This window comes from Falco rusticolus, chromosome 4, assembly GCF_015220075.1.
Source record: "Falco rusticolus isolate bFalRus1 chromosome 4, bFalRus1.pri, whole genome shotgun sequence".
Classification (NCBI taxonomy): domain Eukaryota; kingdom Metazoa; phylum Chordata; class Aves; order Falconiformes; family Falconidae; genus Falco; species Falco rusticolus.
In genome coordinates this window covers 75,108,409-75,130,556 of record NC_051190.1, presented here as the reverse complement: position 1 = coordinate 75,130,556, position 22,148 = coordinate 75,108,409, and the positions used below count along the sequence as shown (strand labels likewise).

The 22,148-nt window shown below is 42.5% G+C and overlaps 1 protein-coding gene across 1 annotated transcript in view; it reads right to left on the bottom strand.

Moving 5' to 3' along the window:
* Positions 1-20,510, bottom strand: part of CDK14 (cyclin dependent kinase 14) — a 316,491-nt gene extending 295,981 nt beyond the window's left edge. Inside the window, exons 1-2 of the mRNA XM_037386401.1 lie at positions 20,254-20,510; positions 14,140-14,171 (exon numbers count right to left, since the gene is read on the bottom strand). Coding sequence (XP_037242298.1) covers positions 14,140-14,171; positions 20,254-20,344 — 123 coding nt within the window. The 5' untranslated portion in view covers positions 20,345-20,510. The remainder of the gene's footprint in view (positions 1-14,139; positions 14,172-20,253) is intronic.
* Positions 20,511-22,148: the final 1,638 nt, after the last annotated feature.

The following is a 22,148-nucleotide window of genomic DNA, read 5'->3' as shown; positions in this document are numbered from 1 at the left end:
TTGGGAGCAAAGCCTCTCCCGGGGATCATTAATTAATTACAGACATGTTGTTTATTAATGCATATTTTTCTTTTCCAAAACTGCACAGCGAGAGTGAACATAATTTAGTTCCTTCTCTTAAAAACATAAATTAATAATAATTCTGGTTTACTGCACAATTAATTATGGCTCAGTTTTAAAGCATCCCCCAGTTCGATCAAGCAGGAGCCTACGGGTACCATTTTTTAGCATAATTAGCACAATCTTTTGAACTCATCTATTGAAGAAGTTTGGTGCTCAGGACAGAGTTTCATGAGTAAGTTCACAAGATACCATCCTGCTACTACAAAATGGCAGCTACTCTACTCCACAATAACAGCACTTAAGGAGCAATTCCACATAAATGCAAGCTAATAAGGTAGTTTACCACGAAGTAAAGGGTATACTTCATGTTCAAAAAGGGTTAAAATATGTGATCATGCACCAATCTTAAGCAGAAAACTGAAATACAGGTATGCCACACTTAGAAATAATAGGGGTTATTCAGCCGTGCTTCATTGATGTTGACTGCAGCTTTATACCTAAGTACAAGAAGTTATAAGTACAAGACAGCCTTTTTGAATTAAGAATATAGCCTTATCATCATCATCAACTCAAACTTTTTCCTAGAATTCAAGGGTTAGACCTCAACCTGTTAAAGCCAGAATTACAGCCAGGAGTCCTGTTGACAGCCAGTGAGACAAAATGGTAACTCTGGTTAGATTCCGGTTCTCCAGCTATTTTTCCCACATGGTATTTCTTACCACTAATGCCAGTTCCAGAACTGGAAACATTTCAGGAACAAGCCCAGAAGCAGAGCAACTCACCATAAGAAGCACTTAAAGGCCACACTTTAGATCAAGAATTGAGAGGTTTCAACTAGCCTGGACTTGCTCCACAGAACTCCACATGATGTGTATTTGAGAAGAGGTTAAAACATATCTAAAGAGTAACTAAATCAGAAAACGAAGGAGAACGAATGGATGCAGCAGGTAGTTAGTGTGATGGGATATTCCCCCTTCCCCTAGGTTTAAGGAGGAAGAACCACATGTTGAAATCAGTATCTCCCCTCCCACCCTACTGCCTAAAAACATACTAATCAAGACACGAAAAAGAATATTCTTCACTTTTCTATAATGCTGTCCTTCCCCCAACTTTACTAGTGTCCTTTAAAAAGGGAAAACTCAAAACATGGTGCTGAATTTCCTTTATTTGACAAAGCTTACTTTTGCTCTCATGCTTTTGCCAGCAAATGTTTCCTCTTTCCAGACAAATCAATCTGGAGCCCCAAAATGTCTGCACGAATTTTCTACGAAGGAATAATTCCTAGCAAAAGAAGCTTTATTTGTTGGAAGCATGTAGTTCTGTTAGAGGTTCATAAATACAGGTGGTTTCAATCTATAGGTTACCAGAGCCTCTTGCTTTTGAAACTAACCTCATGGAAGAGCAGGGAGGAGAGAAGCATGAACACACATATTGTGCATATTAATAAAAACAAACAGCACAAGAGCCCCCTTTTTTTATTTCCTCATGGAAACAAGAGTTAGGAGGCAAAATTATGGATTTCTGTAAGAGGAAAAAAATTCAAACCCCAGCAGTAAGCTCTGCGTTGTCTGCCCTGAAGTACTAAGTGTTGGGGTTTGGGGAGGAAAAGAAACAAAGGACTTCTCCAGAGGTGTCTTTGGCAGATGAGCAGGGATAGGAATGAGCTTCTAAAGATAAGCTTTTTATTACAGATGTTTCTGAAGAATCTTTACATTTGGATTTCTTCTAAACTTTTATAAAACAAGTGGTTTGAAACAGTACCTCTTACAGTCTTCACAGAACTTGGACCACAATTATTTGCAACGTACCGTATGGAATGACACGTGAAGTAAATCACCTCTCCTTACAGAAACACTTTAAATATTATTGGGTTTCATATATGACAAAGCTAACAATAAGTCAATTGCTTGTGACACAAAGTTTCAAACAGATTGCAGAAAGAAAGCAGCCTGCAATAAAGTTCATGAAACACAGAATGGTGGTGGTTGGAAGGCACTACCTCTGCAGGCCATCTGGTCCAACCTACCTGCTCAAGCAGGGTGACAATCATGCTGCACAGGATGGGTAGGTTGTCTGGATGGCTTCTGACTGCCTCCACAGATGGTGACTTCACAGCCTTATTGAGCAACTTGTTTCAGTGCATGGTCACTCTCACTGTAAAAACGTGTTTCCTGATGTTCAGAGGTTTTCAGTTTCCTGTGTTTTCAGCTACTGTCCACTGCCCCTGGTCCTGTCAGTGGGCACCACTGACAAGAGCATGACTCTGTCTTCTGGACATCCTCCCTTCAGGCATTTATATACATTGATAAGATTGCCCCTGAGCCTTGCCTTCTCCAGGCTAAACAGTCCCAGTTGTCTTAGCCTTCCCTCATAGGAGAGATGGTCCAGTCCCTTAATCACCCTCAGTGCCTCTTCTCTAGACCCTCCAGTGTGTCCATATCCCTGTTGTACTGGACAGCCCAGAACTCAACACAGTACTGCAGGTGTGGCCTCACTGTGCTGAGTAGAGGAGAAGGATCACCTCTCTTCACCTGCTGGCAACACTCCTAATGCAACCCAGGATACCATTAGCCACCTTTGCAGCAATGGCCCACTGCTGGCTCATGTTCAACTTTATGTCCATCAGGACCCTCAGGTCCTTTTCTGCAAAGCTAGTCTGCCCCCAGCACATTAAGTTTTAGGAAACAGTGTTGCCTGAACTTAAGAGAGAGAGAGTCCCCTTTTTTCCCCCCAGGCAGAATTTCATCTTGTACCCAGTTAAAGGCTGTGGTAGGTGACATGGGATTTATTCTGGATGTTGCTGTCTCTCACAGTGGCTCATGCCATTACTGACAGACCAGGAGTGCAAGTTATATATATGGTCCTGTGGTAACACAGTGAGGCTGCAACTCATGAAAGTTCAGCCTAACTTATTCCTGATCTAGTATCTACATTTCAAACGTTAAAGAAGGCTAAACAGCAAACTCAGAGTATAATAAATATATTCCCACTGACTATCTCCAATTCCATCTATGTTCTTTGGCAAGAGAAAAGAAGAATTACATTTTCCACTTTTTTTCCTTCCTCTCCAAGAGGCCTTCTCTGTACGTTTTTCACAAGACAGAGAAACTGAGCAAGGAAGACAGCCATGGCATTCTTCCAAACTTTAACATTAAAATAAACCCAATTCATATAGGTTTTCAAGATGAGGATCCACTCACAGGAGAGTATCTACTCCGATGTCCTGCATCACTGCTAAACCACTGCAGCCTCTTGAAACCACTTCTTGGGTTCACCTCCTCCTCAGTGAGTATTAAACATACTCATGCGCTTTGCTAGGTCCTATGGGCACAGAATCACATAGGTGTTCTCTCTGAAGCTTAAGTGGTGACACCAAAATGAAACATCACTTTGTGACTGTAAAAATCTGTATCACTTCCACCCAATTGCTGGAGGAATGAAATAATTAGTGCTGGCAATAAACCTACAAGAGCATCTTAATTAGAACTTTGCTGAAATTGATGCAGAAGACAGAACTTTCCAAGAGGCGCAGGTTCCCTGACAGTATTTGTTCAAACATGCTAGAACTTTTTTTCATAACAGTAACTGAATTTATTTTTTAAAATAGCATTTTCCTTTGTTAAAGCTCATAGTTTGAGCCCATTGTCTTAATGTCCATATAAAATGCATGACTAAGCATTCTTTCCACACCACTGAAAAGACCTGGTCTTGAGATATAAAAAGTATACATAGTCTAATTCATAACTGCGTAGTTACTGCAAACTTACCTTCAACGATAAAAATACCATTTCCTAACTGATTTGAACAGAAAGTCTGGGAGTGCTACAGCACGCCTTTTTCAAGGGCAAGCAAATCAACCATACCTCTTCGACTTTTCTGAGCTTCTGTCATGATTTGATGATGGCCAGACACGTCACATTTAACTGAGCCATACCACACTGATAACAAACCAAATAAATAAAAAGCTCAAGTATTTCTCCAGATGTTGTCCTCTAGTTTCTGGAATATTGTGCATCTCCAAGGTCAGCAGGAGGTGTCTGTAACAAACATCCTGTTTCTTTCTAGTTCCTCTCTGTGCATGAGGAGCCAAGATAAATCCGAGCACTTTTTTGTGTGTGTAGGTTTTGGGGTTTTTTTAACAAAAATACTTTTTTTTCCCCTTCAAACTGAGCAAACCTGCAGTGATGACAGACTTCCCACATCTAAACAAGCCAAGGCATTGTAAGAATGATAATGAATCTGACAAATGGAACCAGAACTTTTTCTGAGCAAGCATAGATTGCTATTTTAACTGTAAAACTCCATCAGTAATTGGCATCAGCAAAGCAGAGCAGGTTGGAAATCATGTAGTAAGTCTGGCTGTTTAGAAAGGCCAATAAATAAAAGCCACCAAACCGCATTTTCCATTGCTTCTGCCAGTGGCTGACAGCCCCAGCATCCCCAGCCAGCCCGCAGGTGCTCCCTTCTCTCCCTGCCCGCTCCACTCATGAGCTCCCACCGCCCCTACGCTCCCATGCCCCCTGCAGCTGCCTCCACAACTAGCAAGGACTTACGTAGCATCCTTGTCACCACGGGCAAAAAAACACTACCAGCTTAAGATAAACAGAAGAAAGACAAATGGTGAATACAGAAAATTACACTAAGTTATAAAGGAAAACAGGCACAAAGCAGGAAAAAAGAGTTACTTGACAGCTGCTGACACTGTATTTGGACTATGATGCAGTTTTTGTCACCATACTGGATAAAACAAAACAACTACGATGAAACTAGAAACTGTTACAGTTAGAGGACAACTAATTCCAAGAAATGCAGAAGAGGCTGGACAAACCAGTCCCACAGGGGAGTGGGGGGATGTGTGTGTGGCTGGTTTTAAAAAAATAAATAAATAAATTTTAAAAATCTATCCAAATTTAATAAAAATACTTCCAAAAAATTACCTGTGAAAATCTTGCTTCTCTGTCAGAAAGCAACAATCACAGTATGTCAATGGAGAGATGGTGATAAAAACAAGGGGACACTGATTAAGCTCTATATGAATTTCAAAACATTCTTCTTCTAACTGCTTTCTGTAACTGCCTAACAGTACAGTGAGGAAAAATGCCTCAGCTGAGAGGTTAACAACTTAAGAAAAATAACATGAACAAAACTATGCATCCTAGCCTCTGCACTACTTCTTGCAACATACTTGGGATAACAGAAAGTCTTCCAGATTTTAAAGCTGAAGGGCACATCTGACCTAACCACAGCAAGTGACCTCAAACAAATTCCTTCACAGTGCTGAATTTTCAATATGGAAGTCAGAAAACAAGTTCAAGAACAGCATGAAGCCAGCCTCAGGTACAGTTTCAGGATCACCATTGCCACAACCCATTTCTGAGTCTGAATGTGCCGTTTCAGTGGAGGAAGACAAAGATCCATTAAAACAAAACAGTGCTGAGTGCAACTGCGTACCAGTAAGAATCCACTGATAACAAAAAATTAATTTTACTCTCACTAAAAGAAACACAAAGACTCCCAAACACGTATGTATAGAAGAACATCTTTTTGTGTATGCAAGCTATCAGACTAAAAAGTTCACATATAAAGGAAAGACCTGCTTACCATATGGCAGCAGGAAAAATACTGTAAGCCTGTAAGCCTTGTTTTCCTGGACAGGCACAGCACTGGATACTGAAGCTAGCAACATTGCTTTTATTTTTCAATACTGAAAAAGGTGAACATGTGGATCCTACCAAGAAACTTAATTCAGGTTAAGTAACTATCTCAGGAGAGCCCAAACACAAATAATTCCATTTGTTACTCAGAACTGGTGACAATCCCCTATGTGCCCTCAGTGGTCTTGCCTCTATCATTTATCATTAAGTTTCCAGCAGCATTCATTCTTACTTTAAGCTATTAAATTACTGCCAATGTTTCACATTTAAATAACCTGTAATACTCAAGCCTGACTTTTCAAACTTACTAAGGAGAACTGCCATACTTGAAAAGAACGAAAAAAGTATTAGCAGCACTGTGACTCAACTGGCATCTAAGTAGAAAGCTTTGCTGGAAGGGAAAAGGGATAAACAAATTCTAGAACATATAGAGAAAGAGGTGTACGGCAATGACAATTTCTTTAGGCCTTAATATCATCAAAATGACATTGTTTTGTGCACATAAAATCAATTTTGTTTAAATAAACCAGTCATAGCCAGCAATCTCCTTTTCTTATCCCTTCCAAATAAATAGCAAGAGATGTCAATTGACTCAGAACCCTGATAACTGTGGATGGGATCCTGCAAATATATGGTTGTCAGTGATATTGTGACACACAGCAGATGAGACATCATACATGCAGAATTTCTTAGGAAGGCTAAAAACTAGACAGAAATAATTTTCATTTAGATCATTTCATGAGAAGAAGATTTAAATATAGTCATATGTCTGTTACTGGTGTGGCTTGGAAGAAAGGGGAAAAAAAAGCAATAAAGTCTATGTACAAAGATGAAAGACACAGATCTATCAAGGAAGCCACATGATTATTTCTTGCCTCACAACTGGGAGATTGCCCAGCAAGACTGAGCACAAGAAGCTACTGATGCCGTAGTAATGTACTGTGTTTTGTTACTCTATTTAATCTACCAATAAATTACTATACCCCATATATCCAAGAAAACAAACACCGGGATTTACACATAAGCATACTTCATCAAGATAAAAACAGCTTACATTCAGACTCCACATCTCTGTACGCATATATCCCCTCATCAGATCAACAGAAACATCCAACACAAAAAAAGGCATGCACAAGTAAGAGCAGCAGGCCTAGAAATTCATCTTCATTTTGCAATGCTTCTCCAATAGCTAAAACACTTGCCTGCAGATCAGAACAGAGCTCTTTATATGTCAGTGGTTTGGCTGGACTGCCACAAGGCACTGCTGTGGACATGGATTCAGACCAAGTTCTGCTCCTTTGTTCCATCCATTTTCAAAGGAAAATTAAGCAAAGGACACATACACATTAACTAGTAACACAAGCCCTTCTTCCATCCGGTGTCTACAGAAAAGAAGGCAGAAGAGTAAGCAGTTTCACAGCTGACAACCATTTTTCTTACCTCATGAAAATAATACACACTTTCTGAAAGGTAAATGGCCGCACTGTCACCAAACATGCCAGGAAGAATGCACATCACTGAACACATCAATGGCTGGCAAAAAGTCAGACCACTGCCACTTAACAGGTTTGAGGGATGCTCCAAGATTAAAAATCTTCCCCACTCAAAACAGAAAGGTCCTCAAATTTTGGTCTCCTAAAGCCCACATTTATCCCCCAACATTACGAACAACTCCTGTTCTGAATGAGTAAAAAGTCACTGCCAAGTAAATATCAAAACCTTCCACAGTCTCAGATTTTGCTTCAAAGCCTTGAAACTGGACACAACAGAGCAGCCATTCCACAGCCAGTTTTTCTTTCCTGACACTTCCCATTTACTTATGTGGTCACCTAGACCTGGTTCTGAAGCACCTCACATCTTCCAGAACCTGACCTTCTTCCACATGCAACAGAACAGGGAAGTGACAGGAATCCCTAGCCACCATATAAATATTGGTAATTCTCTGAGAAATGAAGTGAGGCTATCCATGGGTTGGCGATTTTTTAAGCCACAAAAACCTTCACAAACCAGCATTTTCACAGACCAATGAAGGGCACATCTGTCTCACAGCTGGTCCAGTAAGAAGCTGCCACAGCCCAGCAGAATGGCAGTATTTGCTCTCTTCCATCCACGTTCTTTGTTCTCAGACTCACACGAAGCACATTTGCTAATATTATCAGTCCTCAACCAGAGGAGACAGTTATTCCCTTTAAGCAGCTGAGAATGGCTTTATAAGACCTTAAGTTCTAAGACTATTTTGCCACAAATGCACATGCACTACCATCATACAACAGTCCTACGAACTAGCAACACAATCCAGATTCATAGTTTGTTGGAATGGCCTCAAAGACATGGCACATGGCAGCAGAGACCAGTAAATCTGTTGGCCAAGCTGACATCTAAGCCGTCTGCTGCTAGGGAACCACTGGACCAACACCAGATCCTCAGTAGTGTAACTGAACAGTTCTGGAGGGATGAAGAAACGGAGTTAAGGAGACATAGGAACACAAACCCACCAAACCAGCTCCTGGGAAATCTCCTTGTGAATCCAAAAACTGCATAAAGAAGATGGGCCTCCCACAGCAGGCATCAGATTACATTATTAATCTTTTACCTCCCTCTTTCCCCCAAAAAAATCTGCCTGTGTCATGTCTCAAGTAGTACTTCACAAGCAGTAACTTCCAATACCAAGTTGTTATCCTGTGCCTGGATTTATGTTTCCTCTCATTTGCTTTGTGGCATATGGCTGAATGGACCCATTTCTCAAGACACTTGAGCCACCCTTGTACACATTTGGCGAAGTACCTTAAACCACCAGATGACGATTTCTGACCAACTTCTCTGCTATTATTTAAAAATTGCTTTGGCAACTATACATCTATGCTTGTTTTCCAAATCCAGTTTTAGGGGGTTTTATTTTTCTAGTGTTACTTCCTACATCTCTCCCCTATCAGCCTTCAGTCACACATCACAACTGATAACCACACACCATCTGCATGTCCCAGCATTAAGCAGGGGAGAACTGCATCAAATTCATCATATACCCTAAGCTAAATCCACATTCTCAGCACTGGCAATACCCCCACCCTAACGTTACTCAGGCCATTTATAATCATTACCCATAACCACTTCTCTGGAAACTCTCCATCACAACATAAAGCAGTTCAGTAGTCACCAGTCTCTTGCCTCCTAAATATAAACAAAGTCACCAGGAAGCAGACAGCTCAGCCATGGCTTGTAACAATTTTACTGTATCTAGATTAATAAAGAAATACTGCATCCAAAATCATTTGTATCACAGGATCTTCCTAAGTCTGTCACTCACCAACTCCACCTTTTAAGTCTCCCAGGAGTGAAATAATCAATGTGTATTCCAAGATCCTACAAAAAGTGACACTGGGTTTCAAAAGGGCTAGATTTCTCTCTCTCCGCCATCTCCCATAACCCTGCAGGAGAACGTAAAGTTACAGTTCCATATCTATACTTGCTACATGCACTTCTCTCTCAAGCTATTTACCATAAATAAAACTTTTTAAAAATGCACAAATGTCATTTAGCGTATTATGTGCCTCCTGCATTATGGCATTCAAATTCCTCTTGTTCATTCTTTATAGAGCTCTACTTTTTTTCCAACTGCACCTCTCCCTTTAACTTCTCAAATACAAATATTCTCTATACAAGAGTTCTGGTTCAGAGAGTGGTATCCTTTAAATCAAGACATTTTTCATGGCAGCATCCACAGAGGAAGTAGCCTTTTTGTCTGGGGAGGTTTGAGAGAGGCAGACTATGAGAGCAAGCACGCTACAGAATCAACTTGGCAAAACTCCCTCCCTTTTCACACGCTTCCACTTCAAACATACGGATGTTGTTTCATGAGTTAAATAAATGAAATTTGGCTTCCTCGGAGCTGGAGACTCTAAACATAGTAAGGACTAGATGGGCATTAAGGATTTTGCTGAGGTCAGAGTATTCGTAACACCTCCAAACAGACTCTCCTATGTTCACAAGAACTTGCATTCCAGCTTTTCCATTAGAGGAGATCTTATCTCTGTCCCTCAGCCAGCTCACATGCTTTTTCACCAAGCATCTAGGCATCTAGCGTCAGCCAGCTTCAAAGTTACTGGATGGAATCAGACAGTATTACGTACACAGCGAGCACAATCACAGTATCCTAATTTCTAAAGGAAGGTGGCCTTAAGAAGAAGATGCTCTTGATATTGGGCAAAATGAACACTAAAATACAGCTACACAACAGCAATACAACTCACAACATAATAAGCAATAATCACAGCCATTCATATTGATTGAGTCTTGGGATTATTTGATTTCATTATGACATTGATATTGATTTATCTAGTATGCATACATATGGCTGAAGGTCTTAAACCACTATTTAAGTGCTTAGAGAAACCACTAACAACAGAAGAACAAGAACCAACAGCTCGAGACTGACAATAATTTAGAAATAAATCGTAACAGCAAGCAGCTATCCAAAGGAACGGGCTACCAGCCTTCCAACAGGGTTAGTCACAGCATCAACGCTGGCTGTCATTCCAACAAATATGCTGCAATTCAGCCACAAGTTATTGGCCTTGATCACATCTGAGTGAAAAAGAAAACTTCCATCATTATAAGATAGAGTGGACACTTGTTATACTAACTGCCCAAAGACATCAAAGCAATCCCACATAGCTGGAAGTTGTTAATCTAACTTTGACAAACTACTAGAGCACTAATAAAATGTTCACTCAAGGGCCAAAAGTTTGTTTATAGACTGCATTTTGCAGGTACTGCTGCTCCTCAGATGCGTTTATCCTCTACCTTGATATCCAGGGTAGATAATCAGTGCTTTTCCTAAAAGAAGGAAACATGCTTTCCACACCAGAAGCCACACTCAGAAAGTAAAATTTAGGTGGCCTTGTGGAGGGCAACTGGAGGACAACTTTTTTTCTCACACACACACACACAGAGGAGAAAATGCCTTACTGTCTCCCACTCAAGCTAACTTTGAAAACTGGCAAGAACAGCCTGCCTGTCCCCCGCCCTCAGTCATGATAGTTCGTGATAGAAGAAACCAATCCACAAACCATTGAAAACATTCAGAATCTTCCCACTGATTTCAGTAGGTACTGGAGCAGCCCCATGTTCCAGTTCCCACAATGTGACTAGTATGGCAAAAAGAAAAAGGCTACATTAAAAAAAAACAAAGGGGGGGTGGGAAAAAGAGACTATACAAGAAGTGGTCTGTATCCTATTCCATTATTCACATGGAGTCTCTGGAAGATGTCATAAGATCTTAGGAAGGTAAACAGGCTACCAGTGGATTTAAATAGATTAATTCAAGTGTTCTCATGAACTGAAGTAAAGGCCAGCAGCACCTACAGAAAAGAATTTTTTCACTCAAAATTTAATCAAAGCAACACTACAGCAGGTACCAAAAAAGTGACAAATCCTACTCTTAACTCCTTCACACTATTGTTGTACTCTGATCTTATAGGCAGGACTAAATTTACCACCAAGATCCCTGAAACACTTCTCAAACATCTAAAAGTATTTTCTGACATGCAATTTCTTCACACTTTTCACTGTTCATGATTGTTTTGTCCTAATTTACTGGAGGGATTAATTTCAACCTGCAGAAAACAATTAATTACACGATACACTTCCCCGTCGTGTTTGATATCTCAGTTTATAGTAGCTTCTCTTCAACACAAAGATCACATCCTGCAGTGTTGTACACTTCTGAGCCACCGTGTGCAAGTTAAAGCAGGTAGAATAAGCTCCACTGAACAACTGTTTTCTCCCATCTCAATTCCTGAGGGACAATCAAGTACCTCAGGTAGTGCCTATGATGTGCAGGTTAACCTGACAACTGACTCAGCTGCAAACCCAAACCTTGCAGCTTTAGAAGGGTCATCTTCCTCTTCATCCCACTTTATCTCCCCCCTCAGAAATTTCAGATCCCTGCTGGCCATCTTCTGCTACTGGTGTTCTGGCCACTCTTGAAAGGCTAAAACATGAGCCCTCCTTTGCCAAGCTGTCGGGTATGCAAAGTCCTTCCCTGCAAGTTCATTACTGCTTGTTCAAGTTCCGCTTCACAGGCCAACCTCCCTCCAGAAAAGGGGAAACACATTGGGAAGAGACACACAGCATCCTTCAGCACCATGAAAGGAGAAAGGGTATCTTTTCACTAACTGTATAGGGAGATGATGATGCTTGTTAGATGCAATTTCTGTTTCAATAGTTGCCTGTATAATTTTTTGCAGTAGAAGACCTACAAGGTTTAAGTAAAACAATGCTTGGACAGCTAGCTACCTCCTCTCTCTCCTTCTCACCTGACATTCCCACCTATTGTCATTATAGCTCTCTTCATAACTGCATCTCTGGTACATCAATACTACATACGCTAGCCAGAAGGCTAGACTGCTCTCCTTTCATATCATGGTCTTGTCTTAGTCGTGTTTTTCAGGACAGCCTTCTAAGACCAACAAATGCGGCCACTCCTCTGCTTGCAGATACTGGCTCACTTAGAGGTATGTGTCATTATAATCAGGTACACTACTGTTACTGAAGACTGTTTTATCTTCCAATTTGAAGGATGTTTGAAAAGAAAGGAATTATGTGATATGCAGTACAGCCCATTCTCTGATTCACACTTTAGGCTACATAATCATCAAGAACTGTTGTGCTGAATTTGAAGATATAACAAGGAAAACAAAATCTCAGCCTACTTTTCTTTCTTATAGGAAATATCACCTAAAACTATGGAACTGATTGATTTCAATGTCACATCAAACTCTTCCCTATTTACAGGAGATGCAAGAAAACTCTTTTGGGTACCCTTCCCACTGGCCTTCTCTTATTGCCTCTGCAGTAGCTCACACCAACGATCTGTCAGATTTCAATAAAAACATACTTGAAAAATATTTTTTCTCCCCAAATCCCCTGAATTCAAAAAAAATTTGCTCAAGCTGTCTCTTGTTCAAACAGAAAGCCAAATTTAAAGAAAATGCATGCAAACTATATATAAAAAATCCTGAGGAAAAGAAGGGGACAGAAAAAATGCCATCTTCGTACGATAACATTTTTTAATAGAGCCTTTCAAATTCTATATCAAATTTAATACAAGGTACTTAATGGATAGGTTATAGCACTGATACATTACTGTAGCCTTCAGAAGAAAGTACTGGATAAAAATAGACCAGATTTGTAAAACAAGGATTCAGAGTCTACCGACCACATATCTACACAGGTGTAACTTTTATGGAGGACTCGCTTTCCTCCAGGGTGTTAAAGAAAAATGCAATAGTTGGGACCACTGTGTGATCCAACAAGAGTTCCTGAAAACAGAGTCTGACCCCAGGACCTTCACTCCAGGTCTGAAAGGGATCGAGCCAAGTTACAGCTCTCTGCAACACACATCAAAAAAGCATAAACCATTTATATTGTTATTACTGAATTTGAGCAGAGGGGTGTAAAACTCAGTGCAATCTGTTTAGAAAGAGATGAAGTCTGACTTGATCCAGAACCAAGGACATTACATCATCATTAATTTATTCTAGAATCTGGCATTACACAGCAGCTATCTCACTGTAATCAGCCAAGAATTTAAGCTTACAGCATGCAATGAAGAAGAAAACACAGAAACACAAGAAGTGTAACATCAACACATGAAAATACCACCATTTGCTTCCAGCTATGGTGGCAGAGGGAACTACAAAAGGCAAGCATTGACTACAATATAACAAGTCATCACACCAAGACCTACACCTCTTCCTGCATAAACTTGCTCTGCAGGACAACTCCTGGTGACCTCGATCTCTCAAAGCCTGTTGTAAGTAAAAGCAAGCACAAGTCACAAGCAGCATATTTTACAAATTAACACACGTATATCACAGACAGGTCAGGACCCCAAACTGATTACACCGAATCATCAAGTATCAGTTTTACCAATACAGCTAGCTGATGGTTTTGTGGTGTTGGGCTTTTTTTTTTTTATTTCACAAGAAGCATCTCTCTCAGTTGACATATTCAGCAAGAAGCCAATGCAGCAGCACTTTACATAAGGTGCTCTCTCAAGAGTGATGTTTTTTTCACTGTCTGTTACAGTACAGGCCTACAATTATAAGAATTACCGTGGGTAAAGTTCTGTAAAGTATTTCCTCTGCGTGCACCATTTCTCCACATGGAACATTTTTAAAAGACCACTTTTCATACAACATTCAGTTTTATTATATTCCAAAAAAACCCAAGCATTCCATTCACAGCCTTCAACTAACAAATTCATCTGGTAGTTATTTGGAAAATGAAAATATGTTCGAGCAATATGCATGTATTAACACATACGCACATTGTAACACTACTATCTATGGGTTTCTTTTAGCACTAGTGAGAAATACAAAGGCATACCTAGACTATGAAAGGTACAAAATATTTAACCTACCTCATCAAAGCTGCTATCTTCTTTCTTCAAGGCTTTAAAATAAAAGGAAAAAAGAAATTGTCATCTGTACTGCATTTCAATGAGCACAAAGTAACTAACACCCGAAAACAGAAAAACAGAGCAGCATTTTCCTGTTATAATAGGAAAGAACAGGCTGGCATGAATAACAATTTTATACTCAAAATTTGAATCTGTAAATGGAATATAGGGCTGCACAGCATGTTTCCAAGAAAGTAAATTTACATATTTATGAGAAATATTATCCTCTCAGGTTAAAGAAAGTAAAGCAAGGTGTTTTTTTTCAATTTCTAGTGAGCGTGAAAACACTTTATGGAAAGCCTGACAGCGTCAAAAAGGAAAAGTATAATAAACACCTAACCATGAATTCAGTTTGTTAAGTACTAAAACTTTATGAAATAGCATGCATCGTGACATGCTTTTTTCTATTTTTTTCTTTTTTTTCTATTTTTTTACAATATGACTTACACTAAAGCAGAAAAGATTCCTGTCTTTCTACACTGTTAACTAGCAACTAATCATCAAACAAGGAAAAGGAAAACAGTGCAGAAATCAGGTGAACTGGAAAAGCAAGAAAATGAAGACATGAATAGTTCTGAAGTTGTAGCAAAGATTAAGCTGATGAAAATTTTTCCTTTAGCATACTGGGTTTCTTTATTGAAATGTAAAGAAAAATCATTTCTCCAAACGTCCATTGAACTGTGTCAGTGTGAAGGTACAAGACTGGTTCCTTTTCTCTGTACACCACAACCAGACCAACCACAGAATTGCGAACCGCATGTCGAGACCTGAAAGAGACCTGAAAGTGCTCTTCGTTTACTTCTCTTGAAGTGCTAAAGCAAGACAAACCATTGCATTGACGACTGCACTATTTCTTTTCAGTTTAAATCATGAAGGTTAGCAATCTGAGGAAGGTCATCTGAATGACCTTACAGCGCACAGTGCTGCCCCAGAAGGCTCCCTCTTCATCATGTAAGCAGAATATTGGTTCTTACACTTAAAATACATTTATTTCTGCAGGAGAGAAATACTTCAGCGCCTAGCACAGTTAAGGATCTAGACTCCAGTAGGTTTTTTGCTCTTCTGGGTGCTCCTTCCATCTTCAAATCGCTAATAGTTTCTAAACCACCTGTCTTCAGAAGCAACAGCATTACCAGCTTAAAAAAAAAAACAAACCCAACCACAAAACAAACAAACAAAAGTAGAAGCTGTATAAGAGGCTTAACAGATGCAGGACACCTCTGCAAAACATGCTGCAGCTCCACAACCTCTGCCACTAAGGCACATAAATCCCAGTTCTTGTACAGAAAAGGAGGGATGGTCCAACTTTCCTTTACTTTCAAATTCCCGTTTCTTTGGGACATGAAACATCTCTTCCCTCAGATCTTTGAAGATTACTGTTTTACAGTCACTCATCTAGATTTCAAACTCAGTAACAAAACAAAAAAAACCCCAGACAAAACCCTGGTATTTTGCTGAGGAGATTTGAGGCACACATTATACATTTTTAATCACAAAATGCTCTTTTATGGTTTTGAGAGCCAGACCAAACATTTTCAGACTGCCAATCCCAAGTACCCAGAAGTGTGAGTCAGGACATTTGAGAGGGGGGGTGGCGAAAAAAGGAAGGGAAAAACCCAACCTGTGGAATACTTTCTAAGAACACACTTCTAATCTTATCATATACCTTTCAGGTCACAATGACCTACAAGCTATACATCAGTATATGACACACCTAGGTCATGTGACAAGCTCTTCTCTCTTACCAAATCAGAGGATTTTCACATAACCAACACATTCCAAGAACAGCCAGACAACCCAAACAAATTTCACAATGTAATAAAAAAAACAAGAAATGGGAATCTGTGATCCACTGCGAATTTTTGGCTTGCCTTTAACTTCTATCTTTGACTAAGAGGTTTTTTAAGAATCTCAAAAAATAAGAACATGAGAGCTCTGGCCACTCATTTAATCAGATTCTGCTTAATAGTAATTTCAATCTCAACCAATTTAATACATAGGATCTTCAAAAGAAATCATGGAACCGGCGTATTTTATACAACAAATTACATTAGAAATGGTGTTTTCCCATCAATGCAATCCTCTTCTTTCTAAACCCTTAAAAAAAGCTTTGCTGAATTAAAAAAAAAATAAACCGTTTACAAATGAATTTCTCATTATCTCAGGTATGTGAGCTATTTAGAGTACATTAGAGGAGATTAGTGGAGATAACCTTTGTATTAGTGAGGAGTTAGTAACAAAGCCCAGGGATGCTCAGACAGCCACAGACTGCTTTCAGTGCACTGTGAGTAAACTCTGTAATGTTTTCTCTCTCTCTCCTCCTCTCTTTCTTCCTTCCTTTCTACCCTGGTGTTAGTTTTTGACTAAAGAGTTTGCATAAGAAAACAGAAGTTAAATGGCTGAGCTGAAGAGATCTCAAATATGATTTTGCTGCAATATGAACCTCAACAAACGCATAGCCAAGAACTCTTTACGTAACTAAAAGATTATGATAATTTTATAAAATTACTCATTGTTAATTGTAATTACATAATTATCAAACATAAAACTAAGAACCAATCCTTCTAAAGGTTTAAATGCTAAAATAAACAGTGAGCCAACTGAATCTCTGAAAGTTGGTTAACATACAATATGATGTGTTCATTTATACGAGGACAACACAGTATGTAAACAAGGAAATCAGAATTTTTAAACTAATTTGGATGTTTGTATAAAAATGGACAGACTCCCAGAGATCTGTTAATAAGTTCTGTAAATTTTTCAGAATCTTAGTAATGTAAGTTCTTTAAGAACAGTTAAAATTTAAGAGGAACACCCCTTGAAACACCAGAAAACTTCTGCCATGAGAAAGGGTGCCTTAGCTGAAAAGATAGCTCATTTTTCTAGAAATGTAAGCATGTGATTTCTGCAGTCAAAAGCCATTCTGTCTATTTTAGAATATAAACTTCAACTGAGCACCACAGGCCATATGCATTTCCTCTAAGACACCACAGCGCCATATCGCCCTTTACCAGACTTGCACACAGCACAAAGCAAATGCTCAGGATGAAGGCTCAGAGATGGACAATTTCACACAGCACATTTTTCAGCTCAGCAAAATAAACATTCTCAGCAGTAGGTACTCGTAACACTTAAGGAACAGATCGAAATTTTGAAGGATGAACCAGGCCTTTAACACCCTCTGACAGTCACTGGAAAGCCAGTGTCTAGCAAGCATCCATTCATGGTTAAGAAAGTGTGCCAAGTCTACCTGAGGCTGCCATTGGTACCTTTTGGCCCTTTGCTGTGTCCCAGGGTTAACTAAGCTGGTTTTAACTAAAGATGCTGAGGAAATAGCTTCAAACATTACTTAACATACTGTGTCACACTGTAAAAAAAATAAATCACCTTATACATTCATTGCTGATATAGCATCTGAAATGGAGAGGATTACTTTGTGGGGCCTTGAAGGTAGTTTAGCTGCAAGCCCTAGGGAAAAAAAAAACCAAAAAAAAACACCAACCAAAAAAACCACACCACCACTGCCAGGGACAATTAGGATACATTTTCATTGTTTTTATATAACAGGCTAATATAAACTTTGCTATCAAAATGAAGGGTCTTGTAGTATTGGAAAAATTGTATTTGGCAGCTGGGGCACCACCAACACCGCAGGGAAGCCTAGCAGTGCCTTACCATTTCAAGAACGACCATTAGATGTTCCTGACTGTAGCAGTTCAAGGTTTGACTCACTAATCATTTGCCACAAACACCATGTCACTCTTGTATCATTTATATATTTATCCATATAATGCTACATTGTGTACTTAAACCTATGTAAACACATAAATTGAAGCAGAACAGGAAAAGCTGAAAGATCATCATCATTTATAATAAATCACAACAGACCAGACAACAGACAAAATTCCATATTCGATACATATTAAATTAGTAATTTGCTAATCTCGCCAAGGAACCAGCTCTTCCAAAACCAGCTTTAAAACCAATGTGACAAATACGCAGAAAGACGACTTCCAATGAGGTTTTGTTTTCTCTCCTTCATTTCAATATAAAAGTACAGCATGTGTTTCAACTGAGGATTTCCTGGTATGCAACTTAAGAGTTTCTGGCTTTGCTTGGGCTTATCTGTGGCTCTGGTATCAGGGAGCGGACTATGTTCAAACCTCACACTGATAAATTAGGGGGTTTTGAGCAAAGTGCAGTTACCAGCATGACAGTCAAAATATTAGAGCATCTGAAGATTGAACAGTCTTGCTGGTAGCAGCTGAGTTTTAGTCACAAAACCACCACCACACACAAACAAACCAGGCACCTGACCACACTCCTACACTTCTGTACACACGCACAAAGAACTGGAGGAGATGGAATATGTAACAATCCTTGCACCTAAATTCAGGCCAAAGCTCCCAAGGAAACTCAGAAGTTGTTTAATTTGTGAAAAAAATGACAAGAAGCGATGATCACCCAACAGAGCCACCCAAAACATGCAGAAATTACCAGCCAGAGGGACTCTGCTCCCTACAATGCATTAATGGGACTGTCACTGTTACAACAAAGCAGCATCCTCATTCAAAATACTTTCTTTGTTAATGACTTCCACCATTAGGAAAAGCTTTCCACAGTTCCATGTAAGAGTGTCTCTCTGTGTCTACCTTCACACATACAAAGACACGTGACAGACTGAACACCTGACTGCTTTATTTTTTCTTCTAATCAAAGAAAGTTAAATGCAGTTTAAGACTGATGATAGGTGAAAGCTATTTTCATATGGGGACAGAGAGATTTATAACTATGACTTGACATTCATTTCACAGTTGAAACTTGGCATTTACCCTTGAAACTGGTTTACAAATATGAATGAGCTTTTTCATCTTGTAGTAAGGTGTAAGAGATACCTGATTTCAAATGCTATCCTACATCTGAAGTTTGCAGTCCTTAAAAGCTAAAGGTAATACACTGAATACATACACAACACATGAAAAATTATAATGCCCGCATACTTCAATGCGCCTCCTGTGTAGGGCAGTGGAGGGAGAACCAAACGCCACAGCTCATGGCTACAGTGCAGGCACTTCACGTGCTCCCACTGGGACAAAGCAGCTCTGAAAGTTGACCCTCATCTGCCAACCAGACCGACTACAAGGAAAAATGTCCCAGTGGGACAACCAGTGGGTAAGGGCTGTGGAAAGGCCCTTACAGAGGGTCTGCAAGGACAAGTGCTGCTGTGTCCACCCGTCCATCCCAGCGGCTGCCCGGCACCACCTCAGGCTGCTCTGCCCAGCCAGCCTGGGGACACCTCACAGCTCCTCCAAGGTGCCTTGTCTCCTTGCTCAGCAGCATGTTGATGCTGTCAGTGGGAACTAACGTTTTAAACTGCGAATTAAGCACCCTAGCACGCCACAGACCAAGAGAAACACCAGTGCGAGCAGACCAGAACTCTGTGGCATTGTTCTCAGTAACTAACTCGACTGCAAAATAAACTGGTGTCAAAACCAAACGCGCCACAGCGATACCGGGAGATAACGCGCTCGGCAGCGGCGTTCTGGTGACGCTCCCTCGGGATGCTTTATGCCAGTGAAAGAACGGCAAGACTTCGCGGCAGATGACAGGCAGACTTCTTTTGTCTGGCCTCCTAAATCACTCGGCCGCCGTAATCCGCTCCAGCATCTCATGCCTCAACTCAAAACCAACGTGCAGCCGCACCAAGAAAATAAATTACCAGACCTGACACAAAACGAAAATAACCATATGCTTTTTGCCAAGGTTTCTCTTCAGCAGCGGAGGTACGCTGGCCAACTCTCGTCTGCAGTTTGTTTTTTTTACCCTATTTTGGGCTAACTCCATCGCAGACCCGTACTGCCGGGGCTTCACAGGCACTGCCGGGAAAGGGCTGTTATTTTCCCGAGCTTTCTTCCCAAGAAACGCTTTTCGGGGCCGGCGGCGGCGCGGGTGTTTCCAGCCCCGCGGCGCCCACCCCCCGGCCCCGCCGCCGCGCAGGCAGCCGCGCCGGCCCCCGCCCCGCCGGGACCCCCCGGGCGGTGGGCAGCGCCGCCGGGACCCGCCTGCGGGACTCACCTATTCGGCCGAAGCTCTCCGATAAAGTTCTCCGCAACTTTTTCATCCTGCTGATCTTCTCGGCGGACTGCGAGTCGATCATGTCACACATGGGGGGCGGCCAGCCGCCGCCCCCGCTCCCCCGGCTCCGGGGCAGACGGCCGCCGCTCCGGCTCCGGGGCTCCCCCTTCGCCCCGGAGAGCCGCCGGGCGCAGCGGGACAGCCCCGCTCCCGCCCGGTAACGAGCCCTACGCCGCCGCGGCTGCTGCTGCCCGGCTCTCCGCCGCCCCCGCCCGGCTCATAGCGCCCCGCCCGCCGCCCCCCCCCCCCCCCCCCCCCCCCCGGCCCTGGAGTGCCCCGGCAAAGCCAGGCGCGGCGGGGAGCGCACGGGAGGAAGGGCAGCGCTGAGGAGAGATGGAGGAGTGAAAGGAAGGTCCGGCGCGGGGCTGCGGGCACCGGCGGAGGGAGAGAGGGAGGGAGCGCTGAGAGAAAGGAGGAGGCGGAGCCTGGGAGGGCCGGGAGCCCCGCGCCGCCGCCGGGGGGAGGCGGCGGGCCCTGCCCGTGCTGGCCGGCGGCTGAGCCGGGCCCCGCCACCCGCAGCACCAGGGGCGGCCCCGCCCGCCCCGCGCCGCAGCTCGCGCCCGCGCCGCCCCGCCCTTCCCCGCGCGGCGGGACGGGCGATTGCCGGGGTGAGGCGGGCGGGAGAGGAAGCGGCGGCGGCGTGAGGGGGAAGGCGGGGAGAGCTGGGACCGGGCCGGGGGACGCGGCTGTCTGCGGGCGCGTCCCGAGCCGAGGGAGCCGCTGGCACGGGGGCAGCTGTAGTCTGGCGGGGGAGCGCACACACCCTGCCCGCCCAGCGGTGCCGGCGCCGCCAGCTATCGCGCCCCGGCCTCCCGGGGGTGCGCTGCCTAGCGCCCCGAGCCGGCAGGGGCCAGCGTCCCCGCCGGTTTGCGGCACGCCGGGGGGGCCGGCCAGGGTCCGCTGCCGGTCGGGCGGAGGCCCCCGCTCTCCTTGGAGCGCGGCTTTTACAGGCCGGCGGCGGCGGGGGCGCGCCGCGGGCCCGGCCCGGGGGGCGGTCGGTGCCCGGCGGGAGGGGGGCAGCGCGCCCTGCCCTCGGTGCGCGCCCGGCACCGCGAGCCGCAGCGGGGGCGCCTCCCCGCCGGGGTCTCGAAGCGCGGCCGGGGAGTGTGCCCTCGAGTTAGCCTGCAACTTAATGCGTGTTGGGAGCTTTTGATCCTGTTAACTCAATTGAACCAACATTATTGAAAAATAAATCAGTTTAACCCATCGAGATGGATGGCCGTGTCTGGTCCAAAATATAAAGTCGGTACTTTTCAAGAGCAACACATGTTAGGTAACACGTTTTAAAGCCTAGGTTTGAATGGTGCAAATTGTATTTTAACGCATGTTATCTGGTTAAAATGAACTTGGGATTTAATGAGGCTAGCTAATGCAATTTGCAGGGATTAGACAGTGTCCAAGCTAAGAGCTGTTAGCTCAATTTTAGAAGCACGTTTTTCTAGACAAATGTTTAGGTGAGTTGGGTTCAAGCCATCTGCAACTCTAAGCTCTGGGATTGGACCTTCCTTTTACAGTGCAGAAAGGGTGGCAAGCACGTAGCAGATCAAGGTGGAAATCTAGCTATTACCTACTGTAATCTATTACATGTGCTTATACGTGTGTCTCTTGTGGCATACGAGATAATAGGGAGTTGTCCTACCATGTAGCAGTACAGTAACGCTTGTAGAACGGCTTATGCACAATGCCTGCATCTACAGACAGTTTGATAAAAAGGCTTTTAGAAGTCTGAATCCTGTTGACCCTGTCAGTATCCTTGAAATAGGAGCTAAAACGCCCTTTTTAGTGTTGGCTATGTCATATTTTGGAAGGAAATTGAGAAAGGGTGGGAACTGGTA